At 39.9% G+C, this 20692-nt stretch overlaps 1 protein-coding gene across 2 annotated transcripts in view; it reads left to right on the forward strand.

Moving 5' to 3' along the window:
- The window catches only part of arnt2 (aryl hydrocarbon receptor nuclear translocator 2), a 73017-nt gene that overhangs the window by 13499 nt on the left and 38826 nt on the right, over positions 1 to 20692 (forward strand). The window contains exons 4-6 of one of the 2 annotated variants that reach the window (XM_022740185.1): positions 2793 to 2994; positions 3333 to 3546; positions 12865 to 12967. In XM_022740185.1, the coding sequence (XP_022595906.1) occupies positions 2793 to 2994; positions 3333 to 3546; positions 12865 to 12967 (519 nt within the window). Of the gene's footprint in view, positions 1 to 2780; positions 2995 to 3332; positions 3547 to 12864; positions 12968 to 20692 lie in introns of both variants that reach the window. The other variant, XM_022740179.1, reaches the window with a different exon arrangement.

Raw genomic sequence — 20692 nt, forward strand, 5'->3', positions numbered from 1 at the left:
TTCTGAGCTGACAACATGGCAGTGGATTTGTTTCTGCTCATTTGAGTGGTGACTGGTTTGGAGGAGGAGCTGCTCTCTGCTGAACACAGGAGGAACTGCACTCTTAATAATGGACAGCAGCATTACATGTATTATTTATCTGGCTACAGGGAAACTTTGTGTTTACACTGTACATACACTTTGTACATATCATATCCCCTTAAAATAGATCATTCACTGCTGTCTCCAATAGCCAGGGGCGTTAGTTCACCCTGCTGCTCAGTATGTGATATACAGTGACACACAGCTGCATGGAGACTGAATTGGAAAAGAAGGAAGAATTCACACAGTCCACAGTATTTTAGGGGTTTTTAGGGGAAGGGGCTGTGGTGCATTTTAAGGGATGTAACATCAGAAAGGTATGAAGACATCTGAGACGCACAAGTTCAGACACAACAGAACTCTTCTGTACAGTAACAGTGTGAAAACTCCAGAACATTTTAGTGTCCAATATTTAAAAAAAAACTTTAACTGCTCAAAGTCTGATTGGATTTTGATTAAATCCAGACACCAAAAGACACATAATTCTAACTTGGACATCTGGACTCCTGCAGTCATAGTTCAGTCCTGTCACAGTTGTTTGGGTGTCTGAATCGAAGCAGTCCAATTTTAGCAAGCTTTTTTTTTTTCAGATTTTTGATTGAGTTTGAGCAACTTAATAGTTTTAGGTTCATTTGGCACTTGAATTTTCTACCTGAATTTGTGAAGGCAAATGAATTGATTGAAATTTAAAATAAAATCAGTTTTCAAAATAAAACATTTCAATTTGAAATTGCAACATAACATATTCAGTAAAGGTTAGGTTTTACAGTTACAGGTATTCAGGTGCTCATGATATTCAAATTTCTTTTTGCGTCCACAGTCAGACAATCAGACAGGTTGTACACAAACCTGATTTTTTTAACTCAGGTATATAAACCAACATATCTACCTGGGTCAACAAATGTCCATTATGTTGTAATTGTCTGTTTCAGTGGGAAATAGGGATTTACCTGAGTGTTTGTTGTTGCCTCACTCACTTTACCATTGTAAAGCTGAGTGTAGGGAAGTCACCTGGTCCGGAGATGTCATTTAAGTTTGTGAGTTCATATAATATATATGAATATATATGAAGACCAACACTCTGAAAATAAAACCAAGAGTGTAAGAAAAGCGTCGTTGTGAATCAAGTCTTCACCCAGAGTAGAACAGAGCACTTTATCATTGACACCAGCCTGTTTTGTACCGTTTTGCTCATTTTGTTACCATCACACTTTGAACCATCGACTGTCATGCATTCATGAATATGTGACAAGCATTGCGTGTGAAGAATGTGGAGGTTGAAGCTGTTCTGTGATGCTTTTCATCTGTATATATGTGTACATGGCTTCACATGCTGTGTCCTCTCTTTTCTGCAGGTATGATGATGATCAGATTCCTGGTGGAGATAAGGAGAGATACGCCAGGTAGGCCTTGCCAGCTGGGGCCACAGAGGATTTTCCATTGACTCAGGGACCAACAGGCTGTACAACCTGCACACGTCACACCTGTTCTGATCCATACAAAGAGAAATACTGACAAGTGATTGTTGTGGAAATCTCAAAGAAAGATAAAGACTCATGCTTGTCTTTGTGGTTTTTATTCAACATAGCATTTGCAATTGGGCTCAGGACAAAGTGAGAGACTCAAAAAAAAAGAATAATCCAGTCTCTTATACTACAGCAAAGAAAGATGTGGGAGTATCCTCCCCTCGCTGGCAGCTGGTGGTTTCAGGGTGTACAAGCAGGTAGCTGTAAGTTCTCAGGTGTCAAAACCTGATATGTGGGGAAAGAATGCAGAACGAGAACTACTCCTTCACCTCATTCAAGGACAGTTCAGCAGGCATAAAGGATTAAATTGTCCCGTTACAATAAGAAGATAAGTTTCAAATACAATCACACAAAGTACACATTTTCCACTACAGTGATTCCAAAAAAAATATATATAGGTTTGTTAGAAATAACTTATTTGCCAGTAAGTGTTTATGATCAATATGAAAGTTCCTCTCAAACCAAAGAAACCTGTGATGACGGAGTAGTTTAGTCAACAGGTGTACAAATGACAATGTACTAACAACCTATTACATCACAGAAATGCAGCTATTTCCAACCAATTACATGGCAGTCCTTTAGGAATGGCCCACTTCCCAAAATAGGTGGAGTGAGGTTGTTTGAGTCAGCTAAACACACTCGATGATGTTGTTGTGGTATGATGTGTCAGGGGAATTGAGCACAGCACAGGAGAAATCTGTGTTGACACAGAAAACGACAGCTGTGAAACCTGCAGCTGAACCTGCTGCATCCTGCCTGATGGAGCTGCTCACAACTAGGAGAGTGTTGTTTGGATATTTCTCCTTGATAATTTTAATATTTGAGGAGAAACACATTTTCTGCTTTTGATGTATTTCCATTTATCTGACATGTAATTTTATTCACTTGTTTTTCCAATGTTGATGATTAAAGATTTCAGACAATGTACTGTCCCTTGTAAAGAATGAGATGTAATGGTGAAATCCTCCCTTTTCAGTTTAGACTAAAACACATCACAGGTTGCAGTTTAGGGACACTGACAAAAACCTACTATGAATTATGGTCATTATAGTATTGGAGAGAAATGATAATGAGATGCATCATAGCTGTTGATCGCTTGTTCAGACAAAGCTGGTTAGTGGTTTCCAGTCTGAACCCTTGACAGGTGTCTGATTGCCCTGCTCTCTGTTGCAGAGAGAACCACAGTGAGATTGAGCGACGCCGGCGCAACAAAATGACCCAGTACATCACTGAGCTTTCAGACATGGTCCCCACCTGCAGCGCCCTCGCCCGGAAACCTGATAAGCTGACCATCCTGCGTATGGCTGTGTCCCATATGAAATCCATGAGGGGCACCGGCAACACGTCCACTGACGGGGCCTATAAGCCCTCCTTCCTCACTGAGCAGGTACTGTACTGTCACAAGCCCAGAGCTTTGTCATAGAGGACATTTAATAAAAATACTTACGAATAATAACAAAATCAAAACACATTTCTAAAATGATGGATACTAAATTAAAGAAGGATTGCACCGGTATAGAAACAACTGTGTGGTAGATATAGCCCTTTAAACACATGAAGTGAAGCAAAACAATATTTTGTATTTTGTTGAAAATGACTTAATTGATGAATATAATACAAACATAGACTGTATATAAATCTGAGTTGGCTTCAATTGATTATAACAGAGACCACCTCCCAGGGCCGTGTCCTGATGTACCCTATGTGCCTTTCTGCTCCCTGTAGGAACTGAAACATCTGATTCTGGAGGCGGCCGACGGCTTCCTGTTTGTGGTTGCTGCGGAAACAGGCCGGGTGATCTACGTGTCGGACTCGGTGACGCCGGTGCTGAACCATCCCCAGTCAGAGTGGTTTGGCAGCACTCTGTATGAACAGGTCCACCCCGACGATGTGGACAAGCTGAGGGAACAGCTCAGTACCTCAGAAAACTCCATGACAGGTAGAGAAAGAGCTGCCTTCTCTTTCAGCTGAACACTTTACTTTTTATTGGCTTCTGATAGTGATTTGTTTACAAAAGGACCATTTACACCGCAAATGTACTCACTTTTTAAACAGAAAATACCAAAGCCTTTCCTTTGTCTGTCTGGTGTTACCATATACAGTACATATATACAGGGAGTTGCCTATTGTATGTCTATGCCAGGTTCAGGTGATTGTTCAGCAGTCTGCTCGTCTTTGGTTAACACAAGCTCAAGACATTTTCACCTTTTATTCTACTACATAAATACGTCAGTAAATACCAGAGCCCTGATTTCTTGAAGCTTTTAGGTCTATTCAAAAAGATTGGTTGCTAACAAGTGTCTAAATAAGACTACAGAGGTTGTCAGGGATGTTAAACATCATCACGTTGAACATGAAAACCGATCTACTCACCAGTCCACCTTTACAGCCTCGTTATGTTTATACAAACCGTCTCTAACCGTAAGAGGAAAAGCTTTTCTAGAAGAGGTCAGAGCTGAGTCAAAGTACAAGTTGAACTTTAGTGGTGGTGACGTGGAAGCCATGTGACCGTGGTGTAGTTGGTTTATAGCCTAACATTAGCTTTTTACTTCAGCTGATCGTATTTAAGCTTCAAACATCATTAAGAGGTGTTCATTCGTGAAGATAATTGTGCTGTAAAAAACGTGCAAGTATCACAAGGTTTTGTTCATCACAGAGCTTATTTTCTGCAGTAATCCAAAAGTCAGTGGAAAAAAAATTTCATTGGCTTTTTGTCAAGGGAACCAGAGTAATACTGATGCTACCTTCCTCACTGCAGCCCTCTATAGACCTTTTTCAGGTCAGACATTTTTAGAAGTCACACCAGGAAAACCACAGGCTGAAACAGCTATTATTAATGATGGCTCGGTTCCATCAAATGTCTCAGTGTAAAGTATGCTAATGTGCCAGGACCCTGGAACTAGTTCACTTCAAAGGAATGCAGTCGTATTTAACGTTAATGTTTCATCTGTACTTTTCCTGCTTGGACATACTAAAATGTCTGCTGTGAAAAGGATCTGCTACTGTCAAAACTACAGACAGCAAATTCTAATTTAATTGGTGTTAAGTAAAATGTGTAACTCTTATCACTTAACCATAATCTGTGATTCAGTTGTAGCCACATATTGTCATTCATTTCATGGTGGCAGCTCAACTCTTTTGTGGTTGAAGCTGTTGAAGTTGAAATGAGTTGCAAAAGCAGAGCAGACTAGTTTTCCCATGATGCACTGTGTAGGGTTACCCTCGCTGGCAGAGTTTTAAAGCAGTTTTTGGTGTCAGCACCCATTTGAACAAATGTTCATTCACACTGCTGTGAAGTGACCCTCCACCTTGTATTTAATGCTTGATGAGTCAAAATATTTCCCTCTCTGATGCGTTTAGTGAAACATGATCCACAGGCAGCTGATTAAATCACACAGGAGCCTTCAGTCTGTAACATTACCACCTTCATGAAGGTGGTAATGTTAAGTCTTTTTTGAAAGTGTCTTACGGAGGTGCTGAAGACAGAGAACAGTTGGAACTTTCATTTCTTTCTTCCTCTTTCATGTCGCACTGTCAATGTTATCTGCCTGATCAGAACACTGACTCTCCTCTAGTCCTTCATTCATACACACGGACTTGCCCTGTATTGAACATTTGTGAACCCACACCCACAGTGTCTGACTTTGAAAACAGCTGGCCCATATAGTTGCATTGGACACGGGGAACAGTGGTGCTTATGCTTCACTGGCCAAGTCTCATGTCAATTAATTGAAATGAATTTTAGAATTGTATTTTTGTGTCTCAGATTGAAGCAGTCAGATACCACAAGAGAGGGGCGAGAAAATGTCTAGTTCACCATGGCAACATAGCTTAGTAAATACACATAAGATTTTAGCTAATTCAGAAATCAACTTTTGAAAATTTAATATGGATTTGACTGAATGTCAAATTCTGATGTTAGAGACTTAAAAAGCTTGTTAACATCAAATACAAGTGTGATATGATGATGTCAGGGGAGTCTTCACATTACTGTAGGCCCAGAGGCCTGGATGTTTCGAGCTCCCCCCCCCCACACTGCCGCAAATAATCGGGTTGGGTTAACGACTTGGACAGAATAATGGATTTAAGTTTAAGTTAAATTGTGTTTGACATCGTCACAGGTTTTACTTGGTACATGGTTACTGGTGTTACTGTTCTTTCCTGTTTCTACAGTGTTTCTAGTAGTTTACAGTGGTGCACCATCAGTAAAGGTATGTGCATGGTTAGTACCGTTCCTCCAGTACAGTGCACCTGGTTATGTTTTAAAATATTATATTTTAATAATATTTTATAATAAAAATATTACTAGTTACTAATCTAGACTAGTACAGGTTACAATACTTTTTTCTGGCCAACAAATTTCCTGCATTTTTACACCACCTAAACTGTTGGATTATGTCAAGAAACAGTCACCTGCACAAGTCTAGATATCGATAAGAAAAGCAATGATGCATCAACAACAGTTTATAAGCGGTAGATCGGGACAGGAAGTGATTATTAAAAGAGTAGCTGTTTCATATTTGAAATTATATTCATAAAAACGTTATGTATCTAAAATGGTAGTAGGTTGCAGGCTACTATATCGTCCTTAAGGTCAAACAAGGACAAACAATTAATATAAATGAAACCGCCTCACATCACAGTATGATCTGGATAATGAAACCTGGTTAAACAATGTTAAACCTGATGGTTGTTATTCTCAACACTCATGGTCATTTTCAAAGTCTAACAACTGTAACAAAGTACAAACACTCTGGATTAATGGAACAACCATTCAATGCCACCTGTTTATTTTTTTGGAGTGGCAGCTGTTCTCATAGCTCCACTAGCTGCTGTAGTTGTAATGTTATACAGGAATGAATAATCGTAACTTCCACAGCAGATCATTTAACCGACATTATCTCAAATCAAAAACTATTTTAATGCAGACAAACTGTGCTCTGAAGTTCAGACTCTGTCCTGTGTGCACAGAAAGCTGATTTAACATATGTAATTATATTTCTTCATGAAGGAGTGGCTCTGAGGCTTCCTCTTGTTTGAAGTGAGATTTAACAGATTGATTTGAGAGAGATTAGAGTGTGTTGACATAATTAGTGATTAGGTACAATTACATTCAACCCAACCTAACCTAAAAACTTGGTATTGTGAATCATAAGAGAGTCTCCAAGCGAGACACAGAGCATCCATAGTAACCATGTGTGCGACCATAGTAACTCACTCACACACCTACTTGAGAGGAGAGGGAGAGACGCTGCTGCCAGAAGAGCTGCTGAGTCCTCTGAGCAGCATGAATGGGAATAAATGACAATACAACAGATTGTGGAGATTTCTCTCTTTCCCCCTGATGGTGTGAATAACTCGCTGCTGCTCTGTCTTATCTGCTCATGCACTGCAGTGTCATTTCATGCCGCAACGTTATCAGTTATGTATGTTTCTTATACCTGCACTGGAGTTTTAAGTGCAGCAGAGCATTTTGTGTCTTTTGTATGGTGATGACAGGCCTGTTGGAGTTGGGCCTCCAACCAACCAGAGGCCTCATGAGACAAATAAAACCGTTACGCTCATGTCTCAGTTTAACCAGTGTATGTCAAGATTCTTATACTGAAATCAAATGTAACTGAGAAAAAAATGGTAATTCTTAATATACAGACAAGCATTAGTCAGGACAGGCCCCACATGTGAAACCAGTTGTAGCTTCTGTAGCTTTAGATCTCAAACTCAGGCCCACTGGCCATGTTCTTTCCTCCCCACCAGTTTACTCTGAAGCATGGCAACTCATCCTCCCCACTCCTCTCCCTCCACACAGTCCTTCATGTTCAGTCAAGCTGTGTATTTGTATTTCTGGTGAACAGGAACGTCTCTTCTCGCTGATGAGACAGGAAGCAGTCTTATTAAAGTCCATGAAAATATCATGTGTCCACCTCTCTGCTCTCGGTTAAACTTTCTGTTCAGTTCGGAGACAGTTTGATGTCAGGTTCATGGTGGTAAATCAGAGTGGTGTATGTCCTTGCAAATGTGTTTAATCTGGCAAATTGTACAATTAAGTGCAGCTTGCTTTGTTAAAAGTAAAATAAAAAGCCAATGTTTGTTTCTGATTTAGCAGCTTTGCTAAAAAAAAAAATGTAGGTGATTTTAAAAATGTAAAATAAATGACCTGCTCTAAGAAAGGATGTTAATAAGCTGCATTTTGGAAAATTGAAGATACAGTCTTGTTATCATGTGACTCTCTCTCCTTCTCCATATCTTCCATGTTACATGATAATTCTAGATGCACCAGGCACTGAGGCATGTAAAATGTGAAATTGTGAGACATGCTCATTGTGCTCACTAGAGGGCAACACTGTCTTGTTAATCTCTTCCTCTCCATGCTGCTCTGGAGTCTCCACAGTATCTCAGTGGAGCGTCTGTGTTTGTATTTGTCTGTCAGTCTGTCCATCTGACCCCAGAGGCCCCTCTGAACCTCACTGAGCACCAAGCAGGGCCGTGAAATCCACATAACACAGTAATCTCCATGTAGAGCTGTGAGAGATGAAAATACACTCATGAGCATGCACCCATACACAAGCCCTTGATGAAGCCTTTGAAGTCCCAGCACTTCTCAGAGTTAAGTTTCATTCAGTGGAACCAAAGCAGTATGTTCTGGAGGCTCTCTGCTTCTTCTGCTGCTGCTCACTTTCTGAACTTTGTTGTGCCTGTTCAGGCACTGTGTGTTTTTCCAGTGTCCTGGTATGGAAGGACTGAACAACATAAATGAGCAAGAAGTGGAACAAGTGATTGTTTCCTGCATACCAGTTGTTGCTGTCTGTAATTCGCTCTGGAAATAATAAGTGACTTACTGTTTTGGAGTCTTTTGAGGGCATGAATGGTGTGGTGGTCTGTGCATTCCCTTAGCTAGTATTTTAGTATTTAATATTTGTTTATAATGTTCTCAAGCAGGCCATGTTCTCAGTTCAGGGGAAAACGCTTTGATGACATTATTTCGTGGCTTAGCAACTCTTTCAGGGGGAAACAGCCTGACTCTGTCCAAAGGTTAGGATATGCCTACCAACACCTCTAAAGCCAAGAATGTTATCTCCACTCTGAGTTGAAGGGTTGTTCATTCCCTTGTGTAAAAACAACATTGCTGTCAGTAATGTACAGTAAAATAAAAACACATGGGCAGACCAGCGCTAATGGCAGCCACTTTAGATGATACCTTTGATTCTACCACACGCACCGCAGCACATTTCATATGTGTCACAAATACACCCTTAGCCTATTTTAGACGTAGGCCACATCAAGTTGCACAGATCTGATCCACCCTGGCAGGAAGTCAGACACAGGAACGGCATGGAGCAATTTTCAAAATAAAACATCCTGTGCAGACTCCTGATCATATGTCACATCACTACATCAATCTCATAAATTACCAAAACAGCAAGTCAGCAAAATTAGGCGAAACACTCTTAAATGCTCCCGTTGGGGTGTGAAGCCATGCAGAGGAGGGAATCTTAGGTTATATAGCAGTGTTGTGTCATCTGAAGTCCTGTCCTGCTCGCCATAATTTACTGCAGAACTGCTCACACTCTGCACGAGCAGAAGAGATGATCCGTTTCAATGTTCCCATGAGAGCTGGATCAAGCACACAAGCGAAGGTGTGCGAGCAAAATAAGTAAAACAGAAAATAAACTTTATTTGGATCTTATTTCACTGGGTTTGCTGTTAATTATCATAAAAATATGGTATTCAAATGATGGCAGAGTGGTCAGCACGAACAAATAGAGGTCGGTTGCATGTACAGGCCAGAAAAAAAAAGAAAAGAAAGAAAAATTAAGGTGGTAGAACTATTTATTTTTACAGACATCCCTGTTTCTATCTGTAAGGCTAAGGCTGGTGATTTTGTAGATGTATTTATTGTCAACAAATCCCATGAAAGGTTTTATAAACAAGTACTGGCTGTGCATCCAAGACCTGATTTAGCTTATTCCTCTGAACCATAGAGCACCATTGTCGTCCAAAAACTATTAAACCAACGTCAGTGAGCCACACTGTTGCACTGATGGACAGACAGAGAGGTGAGACTGAGCCCGGCACGTCCCATTCATTGCTGAGCACCGACCTCAGTTTGCACCACCAATCTGTTAGGGGTGATCAATGTCTCTATCAGTTGATAGGGTAAAGTTAGTGTCAGCTGTCACCCTCAGTCTTCCCTCTCCGCACGTTTCCATTGTATTTCCTCTTCTGAATACTTTGGCTCATACATGTATGTCTCTATGAATCCATCACATCTCACAATTACTTCTTGAATGAATTTATTTGGATGTTTTGCTATTGCCACATAGCCAACGTTAGCATTAACAGCTGTTTATATAACAGTCTTGCCAAGACCTGCATTTACAAGATGAGGTTACAATACGTCCTCTGAGCAGTGCTACTTTTTCAGAGTAGCCTGGACGCTACAGTGACTTGGAATTGGAAAGTGAAAAGACGGACTGGTCGGACAGGAGCTAGCTGGTTAGCATGCTAACTCCAGTAAAGGTGATAGAAATAGAAGCAAAACAAGAAGGTTGCTTTCCACCTCTAGAGCCACCACATTTCTTCTAGACTGGTACGTAAACTTCTGTTAATGCTAACGCTGGCTATGTAGCAATAGCAAAACTTACAAATAGATCCTTTAAAGTCAACTCACCTAAAGATATCACTCCTACTAGTGATGCTGGGCTTTGGACTGAGGAGTTGCTCTCACGTCAGGTTTAAATCTTAAAGTGGAAATTGGAAGTACATGATGGAAGTGACTCAGTTGTTTTGGACCTCAGTCTGCTCTTGTTTGGTTTTATAAAAGTAAATGTTTTCTCACATATGTATGTAGAGCCAAATAAACTGAGTATCATTTTGGCATTGTGAAATCTGGACTTTTCCAAAGCCTCGTAGAACTGTGCCAGTGGGAGCTTCAGAGAGCATCATCACATAAATTCTGCTGTACGTCCTCTCTTACTCCTTCCACTTAAACAGATAACACAAACATGAACGTCGCTGACTGAGTGATTAAGTTACACCATTAGGGAGCTGAATGACGTGTGATACCATTCCACCAGTTGCATATTGGTCGACCTGCTGAGTGTTGAAATTTCCCCACTTGACCATTTCTTTTTCAAAATAAACTGGGACATCCAGTATTTACGTCATCAGAGCGTGTTTATAGGCAGTGTTGCCAACTTGTTGCTAGATTTACTTTGACATACTTAAACATATAAAGGAGAAAAACCTTTTAATGCCTAGCATGCAGAGTCATGTAGGTAGAAAATATCTTGAGTGAAAAGACCGTGTTTGTTTCCTGTGTTCTTTGGACAAATTGTCGATGATGTAATCTGGTCTGTTACGTGTTTACCATGGTCATTAGCCCTCTTTCCTCTATCTGCATCTGCTTGATCACGGTTGTGCGTTTGCATGTGAAGTTCTCTTCAGCTTCATATTTGTGAGATGCTGAGAATTCCTTTTCCATCTGGAAAGGATCAGTCCTGTTTTACTGATGATGGAGACTGATTGTGCAGGTTGTAGCACGTCAAGTCAAGCTGCTTCCCTTTTTTTTTTATTCTACATCCTGCACAAACTCAACCTCAATATAAACCCCAACCCAAACTACTCTTAACATGTGATCAAGGAAACAAAGATGCTCAGGGATCCTCATAGCAGTTTTTCTGAACCCCTAGGCAATCTTAATGTGTTTCTAATGTCTTATTACTGCTGTTCCTCTGTAAGGTTCTTTGAATTGCTCTGATTGAATTCACAAGAAGTCCCAGCTACGAAATGATTATGGATTATTATTAATTAAGTTTCACTGTCACCACCTCCATAAAGAAATATTGACAGTTTTAAAAATTGAACAACAAATCCAGACTTTGAGGCTCATTCTGAACTGTCTGTTGTTAAGACCTCAGTAGCTTTTCTCTGGCGGCTCTGGAGATCAGCTGTTTCTTCGGCCCTTCACAGGCCCTTCTCTTTTCATCTCTGTTTCAATGCCAGTAAATATGAGGAAATTACTGTGCACTTAGATCACACAAAAGACAGTTTGATGTTAGTCACAGTCTGATAAATGGAGCCCGTCACGGCCTTTTACTGAAGTTCATCAAAACACTGATATAATGCCTTTGATAAAATATCATACAATCATACTGATATGTGAACGAACACATTACCCTGAATAATTCATTTTAATATCTGAACAGATATGGGTACAGGAACAATATTTTTCAAACAACTGCACTTTATTGAAGTAAGAGACATGCTGTTGTCCATAGCAAGTTCTTGACAACCGCTGACCAAACTGCCATGACATGTGCTATGGATATGGTCCCTAGAAAATTACCTTTGACCTTATTAACCCTCATCTGATAGAAACCTTGAGTATGTGCTTAAACACATTGCGAGCTTGTACTTCAAAATATTTCATATCTATTGAATATATGTTTTTTTTATTTTTGGGGTAATAGCTTAAAATGCATCTATGAATTGTTTAGATGTGCACTGATGTGACTTTGTTCTTTACAACAGAGTATTAGGGCCACATTGAGGAAAAAAAAGAAATCAGAAATTTCGAGAATAAAGTCATAATATTATGATGTATTCTCAAATATAATATCATGGGTCATAATACTCGGTCGTAGCTCTTCCTGCTGACAGCAGTGTCAGAAGTTAATGGAACACGTCTGGAACTCATCCAGTTCTGATTATAAAAAATTAAACATCTAGATAAACTAACATTTACTGTTAGCTGTTACTCATGTTGTAACAGCTAATGTTCACTAATTACACCTCATGTTTCTAACACAATGAGTTAAACTCAAGCTCCCTCATCATATCAGGTGCTGACAGTCTTACACAATGAAGATCAGCCAATCTGACAATACAGAAAACCGGCCAGCTCTGACAAACAGGATACAGGACAAAAACAAGCACAGCTTTAGTTTTATGGCTTGCTGGACCGGACAGTGTTTTTTCCTTGTTTCATTCCCTTGTTTCAGATTCCACATGTCCGGAGGTGAAAAACAACTGTTGAGCTTTGATCATAGACTGAATGAATGTGTCTGCTTGAGTCAGCTTCATGAATACATACAGCACAGTTTTCTATTTCAGTTTTGCTAATAAAAATATAGATTATAAAAAGTAAGAGGTAACAGGCTGTTTGTTGTGAATCAGTCTTCACTGGCCTACATGATAATGTTATCTGTGCACTTGTGTTGCCCTGTTCTAATCTGAGCTGCTGTTTGTGTGTGAACAGGACGGATTCTGGACCTGAAGACGGGAACAGTGAAGAAGGAGGGACAGCAGTCCTCGATGAGAATGTGCATGGGCTCCCGGCGCTCCTTCATCTGCCGCATGAGGTGTGTGTGACTGTGTGACTAAGTGTGTTTTTATGCCTCAGTGTTGGTGACAGCCAGAGACATATTGTTTTCAGGTTGTCCATCCATCCCGTTCTCGTGGATGCAATATCTCTGTAACGCCTTGATGGAACTTCTTCAAATTTACCACAAACATTCACTAGGACCCAAGGATGAACTGATTAGAATGTGGTGGCCAAAGGTCAAAGGTCAATGTCGCTGTGACTCACAAAACACAGTTTCAACCTTGTAAATGCGATATCTCTGTAATGCCTTGAGGGATTTTTCTAACAATTTGGCACAAATGTGAACTTGGATTCAAGAATGAACAGATTCGATTTTGTCAGTCAAAGTGAAAGGTCAAGGTCATGGTGACCTCATGTTCTCGTGAATGCAATATATCAGGAACACCCAGAGTGGGTTTCATTACTTCTGGCACACTATGACTCACAAAACATGTTTTTGGCCATAAATCATAAATTCATTCAATTCAATACACTAATCGCATACAATACAATATACAATCATTTATACAGACAATAGTCATACAATAATTTAACTTAAAAAGGTCCAATAGGTCAAAGTTCAACTTCACTGTGACATCATAATGTTTTACAAAAACACTTCTGGCCATTATTCAACACTGTACCTCAGGAAGGAGAGACTGTGACCATATTTCCTGACACTTGGAGGAGGAGACAACCACGAGGAGGTGATTGTAGTTATTTCTGTATGTTGACTTGGTGTAGGTGTTTTTGAACTGACAAGCTGTTGAGCCGTTCGTCCAATGCTCAGCTGTCTCATGAGTGAAGTAAAGTGTTACATTATCTTGTGTTTTTGAGCTCGAGGCAGTAGATTTCCAAAACATCAACATGTTACATTAGTGTATTTCATTAATTTAACTTTAAAATGTTCTTTTTACACAAGAGATCCTGAAATGTTTGGTCCAAGGATTAGTGCAGTCACACATTTAATTGTAATAGTGTGACACTAGTTTTAATTTCAGACAGATGTTGTTTGTGAAACTGGTTTAATTTGTCTTTGTAAGCATTGCAATTCCTTCAAATCCATGTGTCTTCGTAAATCTTGCAGAAATTATGAGTATACTCCAGAGATGTAATTTTTCAGTGGTAATTATGACTCATTGTGTCAGTAATCGATTTAGATAATGACTCAGTAAAATTAATTAGATAGGGATAAACTGAAGCTTGTTGAAAACAAATGGAGCCTCTCACATAAGGTCACCTCTGCTCTGTAATCGTACATGGGAATTAATTGCCATGCAAGTGAGTGGAAATGGTACACAATGGTAAACAGTAGGGGTTCATGTAATGTGACGGGCAGTCAGCAGTATGTAGCTCACAAAGTGACAGCCATTAGACATTTACAAAGACTGCAGTGACACTTTTTTTTCTTTCAGCTACTTTCTACACAGAACATTGAAGAGTCCTGCTGAGCTGTTTCTCATTAGCCCCACAGACGCTTTTACAACAGTGTTTCATATGTGATTGATTGTGTTGTTCAGGCTATTAGTCCTGCAATTAATCATAATATGCAGGGTGAGCCACAGGCAGAGGAGGAAACTAGATGGAAGATACCAAGAGAGGTGAAACATAGTGTTGAACAGTAGGATCGAAATCAAAATTACAAAATGAACAAGAACATTTTAATGATAGGAACAAAAATAACAAAGAGACGTCCAAATCAAGTTCTTTTGGCCCCATTTCTGATCAGGGGTACACGGCTGGACAGGTCGCAGTTCTGTCTGACACATAGAGACTAACAACAATTCATTGATTCCTACGGGCAATATAAAGTCGCAAATTAACCTGCATGTCTTTGGATTGTGGGAGGATGTCGGAGTACCTGGAGGAAACCCACGGACACACGGAAATCATGCAAACTCCACACAGATAGCCAGCCAGCAGGTTTCGAAGCCAGGCTCACAGTGCGGTGACAGCGCTAACCACTGATATCTTGAGCCGTCATTTAAATGTTGATTAAAATACTGAAATACCAGATGTAGCTACTAAATCCAACACAATTAATATTTTTGCAGCCCCTTGAATACTGAAGGTCTTTGTTCAGAAATATTAAGTTTAGAAACTTTATTGATTCGAAATTTATTGATTTGATGTTAATTAAAGATAAAATGGGAGAATGCGACATGACGTGACCTGCTACTGGAAACAAGACCTGTCACTACAAACTACAAAAACACTCTGGACACTTTCATGGTGGCACGATAACCAGTGCAATCATTCTTTTCCTGACATGTTTCCTGTCTGTTTTTGTGTTTTTTTGTGCCAAACGCAGAAAACACGGTGCACAGGTGGGATAATAGGTGTAAACAGGTGGTGAGGTTCATTTAAGTGAGGCAGTTCAAAGTAAATTGTTGGTATTTTGGTGGAAACTGGGTCTTACATCATGTCTCCTCAGGAGGCATCGCATGAGTATCATGTTAGTTGAGCAAAACCAGCAGCACCATTGTCCATTTGTGTCTACACAGGATGTGTTCAGGACTCCAACACGCAATCACTGTAGTTACACATCTAAAACAGAAGACAATAGACTTGGAGTGTAAAAAATACTTTAGATAGGTAGATAGGTGGATTGCTCAAAGAAGGACTGTATCTGTTCCGTCAGACATGTGAGACGGAACGATTGAAAAAACACATCTGGAACACTTTCTGTGAAGACATGCCAGCAGACTTTGAGCTGAGAATAAAAGTGTCAGGATCACATTTGTTTCTGGTTCAGCTTCACTTTGCTGCCAGTCTAGTGGTTTTATCAACAAGAGAAAATTCAATAGTCATAGCAAATGCACAGCTATCAAGGAATAATGCTCAGGGTGTAAATAGACCACTTTAATTAATCACTCTGCAACCAGTAGAGTGAATGTTGAATGTGGTTGAAGCAGGAGTACTGGAAAAGCAATCTGCATTTTTCAATAAATTAATATGGGTGATTCTGACAGTGTGTTGTCCTTAGCTGCTGTGCGGTGTGTGGAAATTCATTAAATCCCTGCAGCCACCTGAAGGCAGCAGCACCGATGTGTTGATAAATCTGCAGCCTCTGATTTGAGAAGCGTCTTTTCATTTATTGAGCTGCTGTTACGCCTCCCTGGGACTGGCACAGGCGTTTATGAGCTACAGTATGAAATGAGTGACGTGACTGGCTGAGAGTATCTTCATTTATTACCACACTATGTGACCTACAGTGTATTCTCCTTCAACCAAAATAGCAGGTTCACTTTAACACAGCCATGTAGTACATGCGCCCAAGATGTAATACTTCACACTTGTCGTTGTGCTTGCCCAATTAAAGTAGCCCATAGTCCACTCGTAGTTGTACACTGATGTTACAAGTTGGAGGCTCCTCTCTCCTAAATGATCTTTGGCTGAGTACAGACATTGGCTTGCAGAGCGACAACTCATGTGTTATTTTGGCTTGTCATCAAGAAATAGCTGATCAGACGTTCCACTGGTGACATTAGTGATTATTTGCTTTCCCTTTTTTAATTGGGCAAGCACAACGACAAGTGTGAAGTATTACATCTTGGGCGCATGTACTGCATGGCTGTGTTAAAGTGAACCTGCTGTTTTGGTTGAAGGAGAATACACTGTAGGTCACATAGTGTGGTAATAAATGAAGATACTCTCAGCCAGTCACGTCACTCATTTCATACTGTAGCTCATAAACTCCTGTGCCAGTCCCAGGGAGGCGTAACAGCAGCTCAATGAATGAAACTGGGGCTCAGGAGGTAGAGCGCGTCGGTGGTTCGATCCCCGGCTCCTCCAGGCTGCATGTCGAAGTATCCTTGGGCAAGTTATTAAACCCCACATTGTATTGTATGACTGTGCGTATAAGTGTGATGTATGATTGTGAGTGAATAGGTGAATATGGCAAGTATTCTAAAGTGCTTTGAGTGGTCAATAAGATGAGAAAGGTGCTAAATAAGTGCAAGTCCATTCAATTATGCCGCCATGCCAGTGACAGCCAGACCTGTTTTCTGGTTGTCTGTCCCATTCTCATGGACGCAATATCTCAGTAACGCCTTGCCCGAACTTCTTCAAATTTTGCACAAACATTCACTTGGACTCAAGGATGAACTGATTAGATTTTGGTAAAAGATCAGTCTTCAAGGTCACAGTGATCTCATGTTCTTGTCAATGCAATATTTTAGGAACACTCAGAGGGAACGATAAAATTAAGTGATAATGTTTCACATCAAAAAGGTCAAAGATCAGCTTCACTGTGACATCATAATGTTCTGCAAAAACACTTCTGTGGGGGCAAACAATCACGAGGTGGTGATTTTAGTTAAGTTAATTTTAGTGAAAGTGATGATCAGTGCAAAAATAAGAAGCTGAATCTGAATTATTTTTACATTTCTCTTTGATAATTAGAAGTTCATTAGAGATAATGGACTTGTTAGCAACTGAGCTCAGAGAATCTCAACCCCAGTGTCTGAACTCCGTCACTCACTGCTGTGCCCAAATAATGTTTCACATTCACACACTTATTCATTCATACGTAGCAGAATCCTGCACTGTAGAGCCGGAATACAGTACAGGAAAGAAAAGATCAGAATTAACACTAGCTCAGGACATCTCTAGAGAAAGATGTATATAAAATAATCAAATTGATATTTTGTGAAACAAACTATTCCACTGTTCCACTGAAAAAATGTTTAACACATGTAAAACAAATACTTAAATTGCTAATTTTAATGATTTTTGATATATGCTTTTCTTATAAAATATAACACAGTGTTAGATCTTCTCCACCACAGCAGCCAACCAGCCTGAACATGGAACTTCCCATAACCCAAACTTTGGTATGAGACTGTTCTTTGTGTATTTTGCCACACAGGATGTTCCAGACAAATGTCATTAATAGACAGTAGCAACATCTGTTTTGTTGGTGAGTGAAGTAAATAATTGTGGGACAGACAACAATAGAAGAAGGAGTGTGTGATATAGTTATTGACATTTCACATTTACATATGTGGACATGAGATACATTACAACTTTATACTATATGTTAGGCCTGGGCAGTATGACATGAATGAATTAATTGCACATTTACCTTGGTAATAATTAATAAACAGTATCTTATTAAATACACTTGTCCACAAGATTGTCTGTCCTCACAGTGGCGCCATTATTAATTGTTTATACTGAAGAATTAAGAGAAAATCATGGATTATGAGTCATGTTTAAAACATTCAGTTGTTAAGAACACTTGTAAACATTTTTGCTACAATGGAGGAATTTAGTATTCTAAACTTCACATCACAAACTCTACAGCAAATTATTTAATTAGCAGCTTCTGATTAAGTGTTCAGGTGGTTAGTGAGACCAGGTAAAAAAGCCAAGCACTCAAAAACAGTAAAGCTCGAGCTAATTGAACTGTTCCAGAACCATCCCTTGACTAAAACTGCTCATATCTGAGTGGTAGATTACATCTGTGTGTTGTGCATCAAGCCGATGTGATTAAGCACTCTTGATCAAATGAGATGAATAGATGTCACCATGGCACTCATCACATCAGCCAGCTGGGCGACTCTAGCACTGACTACTTCCTCATGTATAAGACAGTACAATTTCCTGACCTCTCCTCCACACTTTCTAACTTTGCTGCACTCCAGGGATGCCGTTCAGCTGTCACCTGTCACAGCTGGAGAGCCATCAGTTGTAACTCCACACAGTTCCTCCCATGAGAGATGGACTTCATTGATGACATCTCTGACTTTTCCTGATGTCTCGTCTGTGAGGCTTTTCGAAATGGAAAAATCATCATCACGTCCTCGCAAAACAATTAGTATCTGTTCTTTGAATGAGTCAAATGCACATGCTTTGCCTGAAGCTTGACCTTTCAGACTTCTAGTCAAATTTTCACCAGACAACCAAGGTTCCTTGCAAGACTGACATTGTTAACCTCTGGCTCAGTGTCTCCAAGTTGTCATTTTGTCTGGGATCTCTTCTTTGCTACAGAAAAAAACAGCACAAACAATCAACACATACAGTACGCTAATAATCACACCTAGCAGCCACAATAGGAACTGCATTTTGATACTGTTCGCCGGCCTGATTTTCATTTAAAAATACCTCAAGGTGTCAGCTTGTTCAGGCTCATTAATGGTCAGCCACTAGTGGTCGTTCAGGAGCTTTTGATCATCTTCCTCAGCAGATGGAGTTTGCTAAGTTCTTTTGAAATTGTAGTTCAAATTTCTATTTTCCCTGAGAGCTTTAAATCTTTTTTAAAAAGTTGCTGACCTTGACAGAGCCTCACTTTTAAAGTTGATATGCTTGACTTGTCCACAAACAGCTGCTTTGACCACGTTCTATGGTGGCCCTGAGAGCTCAAAGCACTGCAGCTTAAGAAAACACATGCAAATAAACAAAACACAAACAACTTCAGAAAACATCTTCATCAGTTTGACAACACATGAGCTGCTAATACTCACAACACAACGGAAGTGTTTCCAGGGGACACTAAAAAGTGATTAACCTTGCTGGGACGCACTTCTCAATGCTTTTAACTCCAAAAGTCACATTGAAGTTATTTTTTGTTTTAATCCCCCTTAATGTTTTCTGAATTTGTTTGTGGTTTGTCTATTTGCACATGCTTTCTAAGTTGCAGTGCTTTGAGCTCATTCTGACAAATGTAAGCCCTGCGTGAAAAAATGCAGCCCTCTCATTCATTAGAATGGAGCCAGCCTTGTGGTGCAGTGGGGTGACAATACATGAGGCTCTAAACAAAACAACATGGGTTTTGCCAGAAAACAAGTAACTGTTATAAATGGTTGCCACTGTGATTTCCAGATCCTTTCTGTGAGGATTACAAACTGAAAGGATCCAGCTGGACGTCCTGGTTAGTGTTCCATTTAACACCCCCCCCCCCCAATGAAGCCCTCTGCATTGTTATTGAATGCGCGGTTGTTTTCGGTCTGAATCGCTGCTTTTTTACACATTCAGCAGACACAGACCAACATGATGATTCATTTGGAGTCATGGGGAGGGTGAGTCCAGTATTCCCTCTCTTTTAGCTCTGTCTTTGGTCTCTACCAAGTCCTGAGGGAAATATCAAGCTCTGTAGCTGTTGACCAGCAGGTTACGAATGGTGTGTGCTAGGGCTGCATGATATGCAATAAGCATCATATTTTGGCAGATGTTGCGAATGTGATTTCAGTTGGAATGATTGTTTTTGCATTTCATTTTCACTGAAAAAAACGATGATGTGATTTTTGTTGCATCTTGTACCAAGCGAACACGTTCCTTTACGCATAGAGAATATAATTTGAAGGCCGGGCTTTTCTCTGTAGCATTACAACACTAATTTGACACATTTTACCTTAATCAAAAAAAATTGCAGCTCCTGCAGTTTGGATGGTGCACTTGGCCATATTGCGATCTTGATTATATTTCGATTAATTGTGCAGCCCTAGTGTCTGCTGTTTGGTGCTGAGCAGTGCTGAGGCTTTTTTTTTTTTTTTACTGAAAAGAGCGATGACAAGAATTGATAGAGTTCAAATGTGCTTGACATCAAAATAGTTGTTCTGTAACAGTGGCTTTTAACCCAGACGGTATATGACTCATACCTGCTATTTAAGTTGAGACGTTCATGGAGCCATAACCCATTTCACACCACATAACCCTCAAGCCATATGCTTTCTCTCCTGACATAATAACATAAATAACTTTACTCCTCAGAGATTGTTGG

The sequence above is a fragment of the Seriola dumerili genome, unplaced genomic scaffold, assembly GCF_002260705.1.
Source record: "Seriola dumerili isolate Sdu_G_001 unplaced genomic scaffold, Sdu_1.0 BDQW01000003.1, whole genome shotgun sequence".
NCBI lineage: Eukaryota > Metazoa > Chordata > Actinopteri > Carangiformes > Carangidae > Seriola > Seriola dumerili.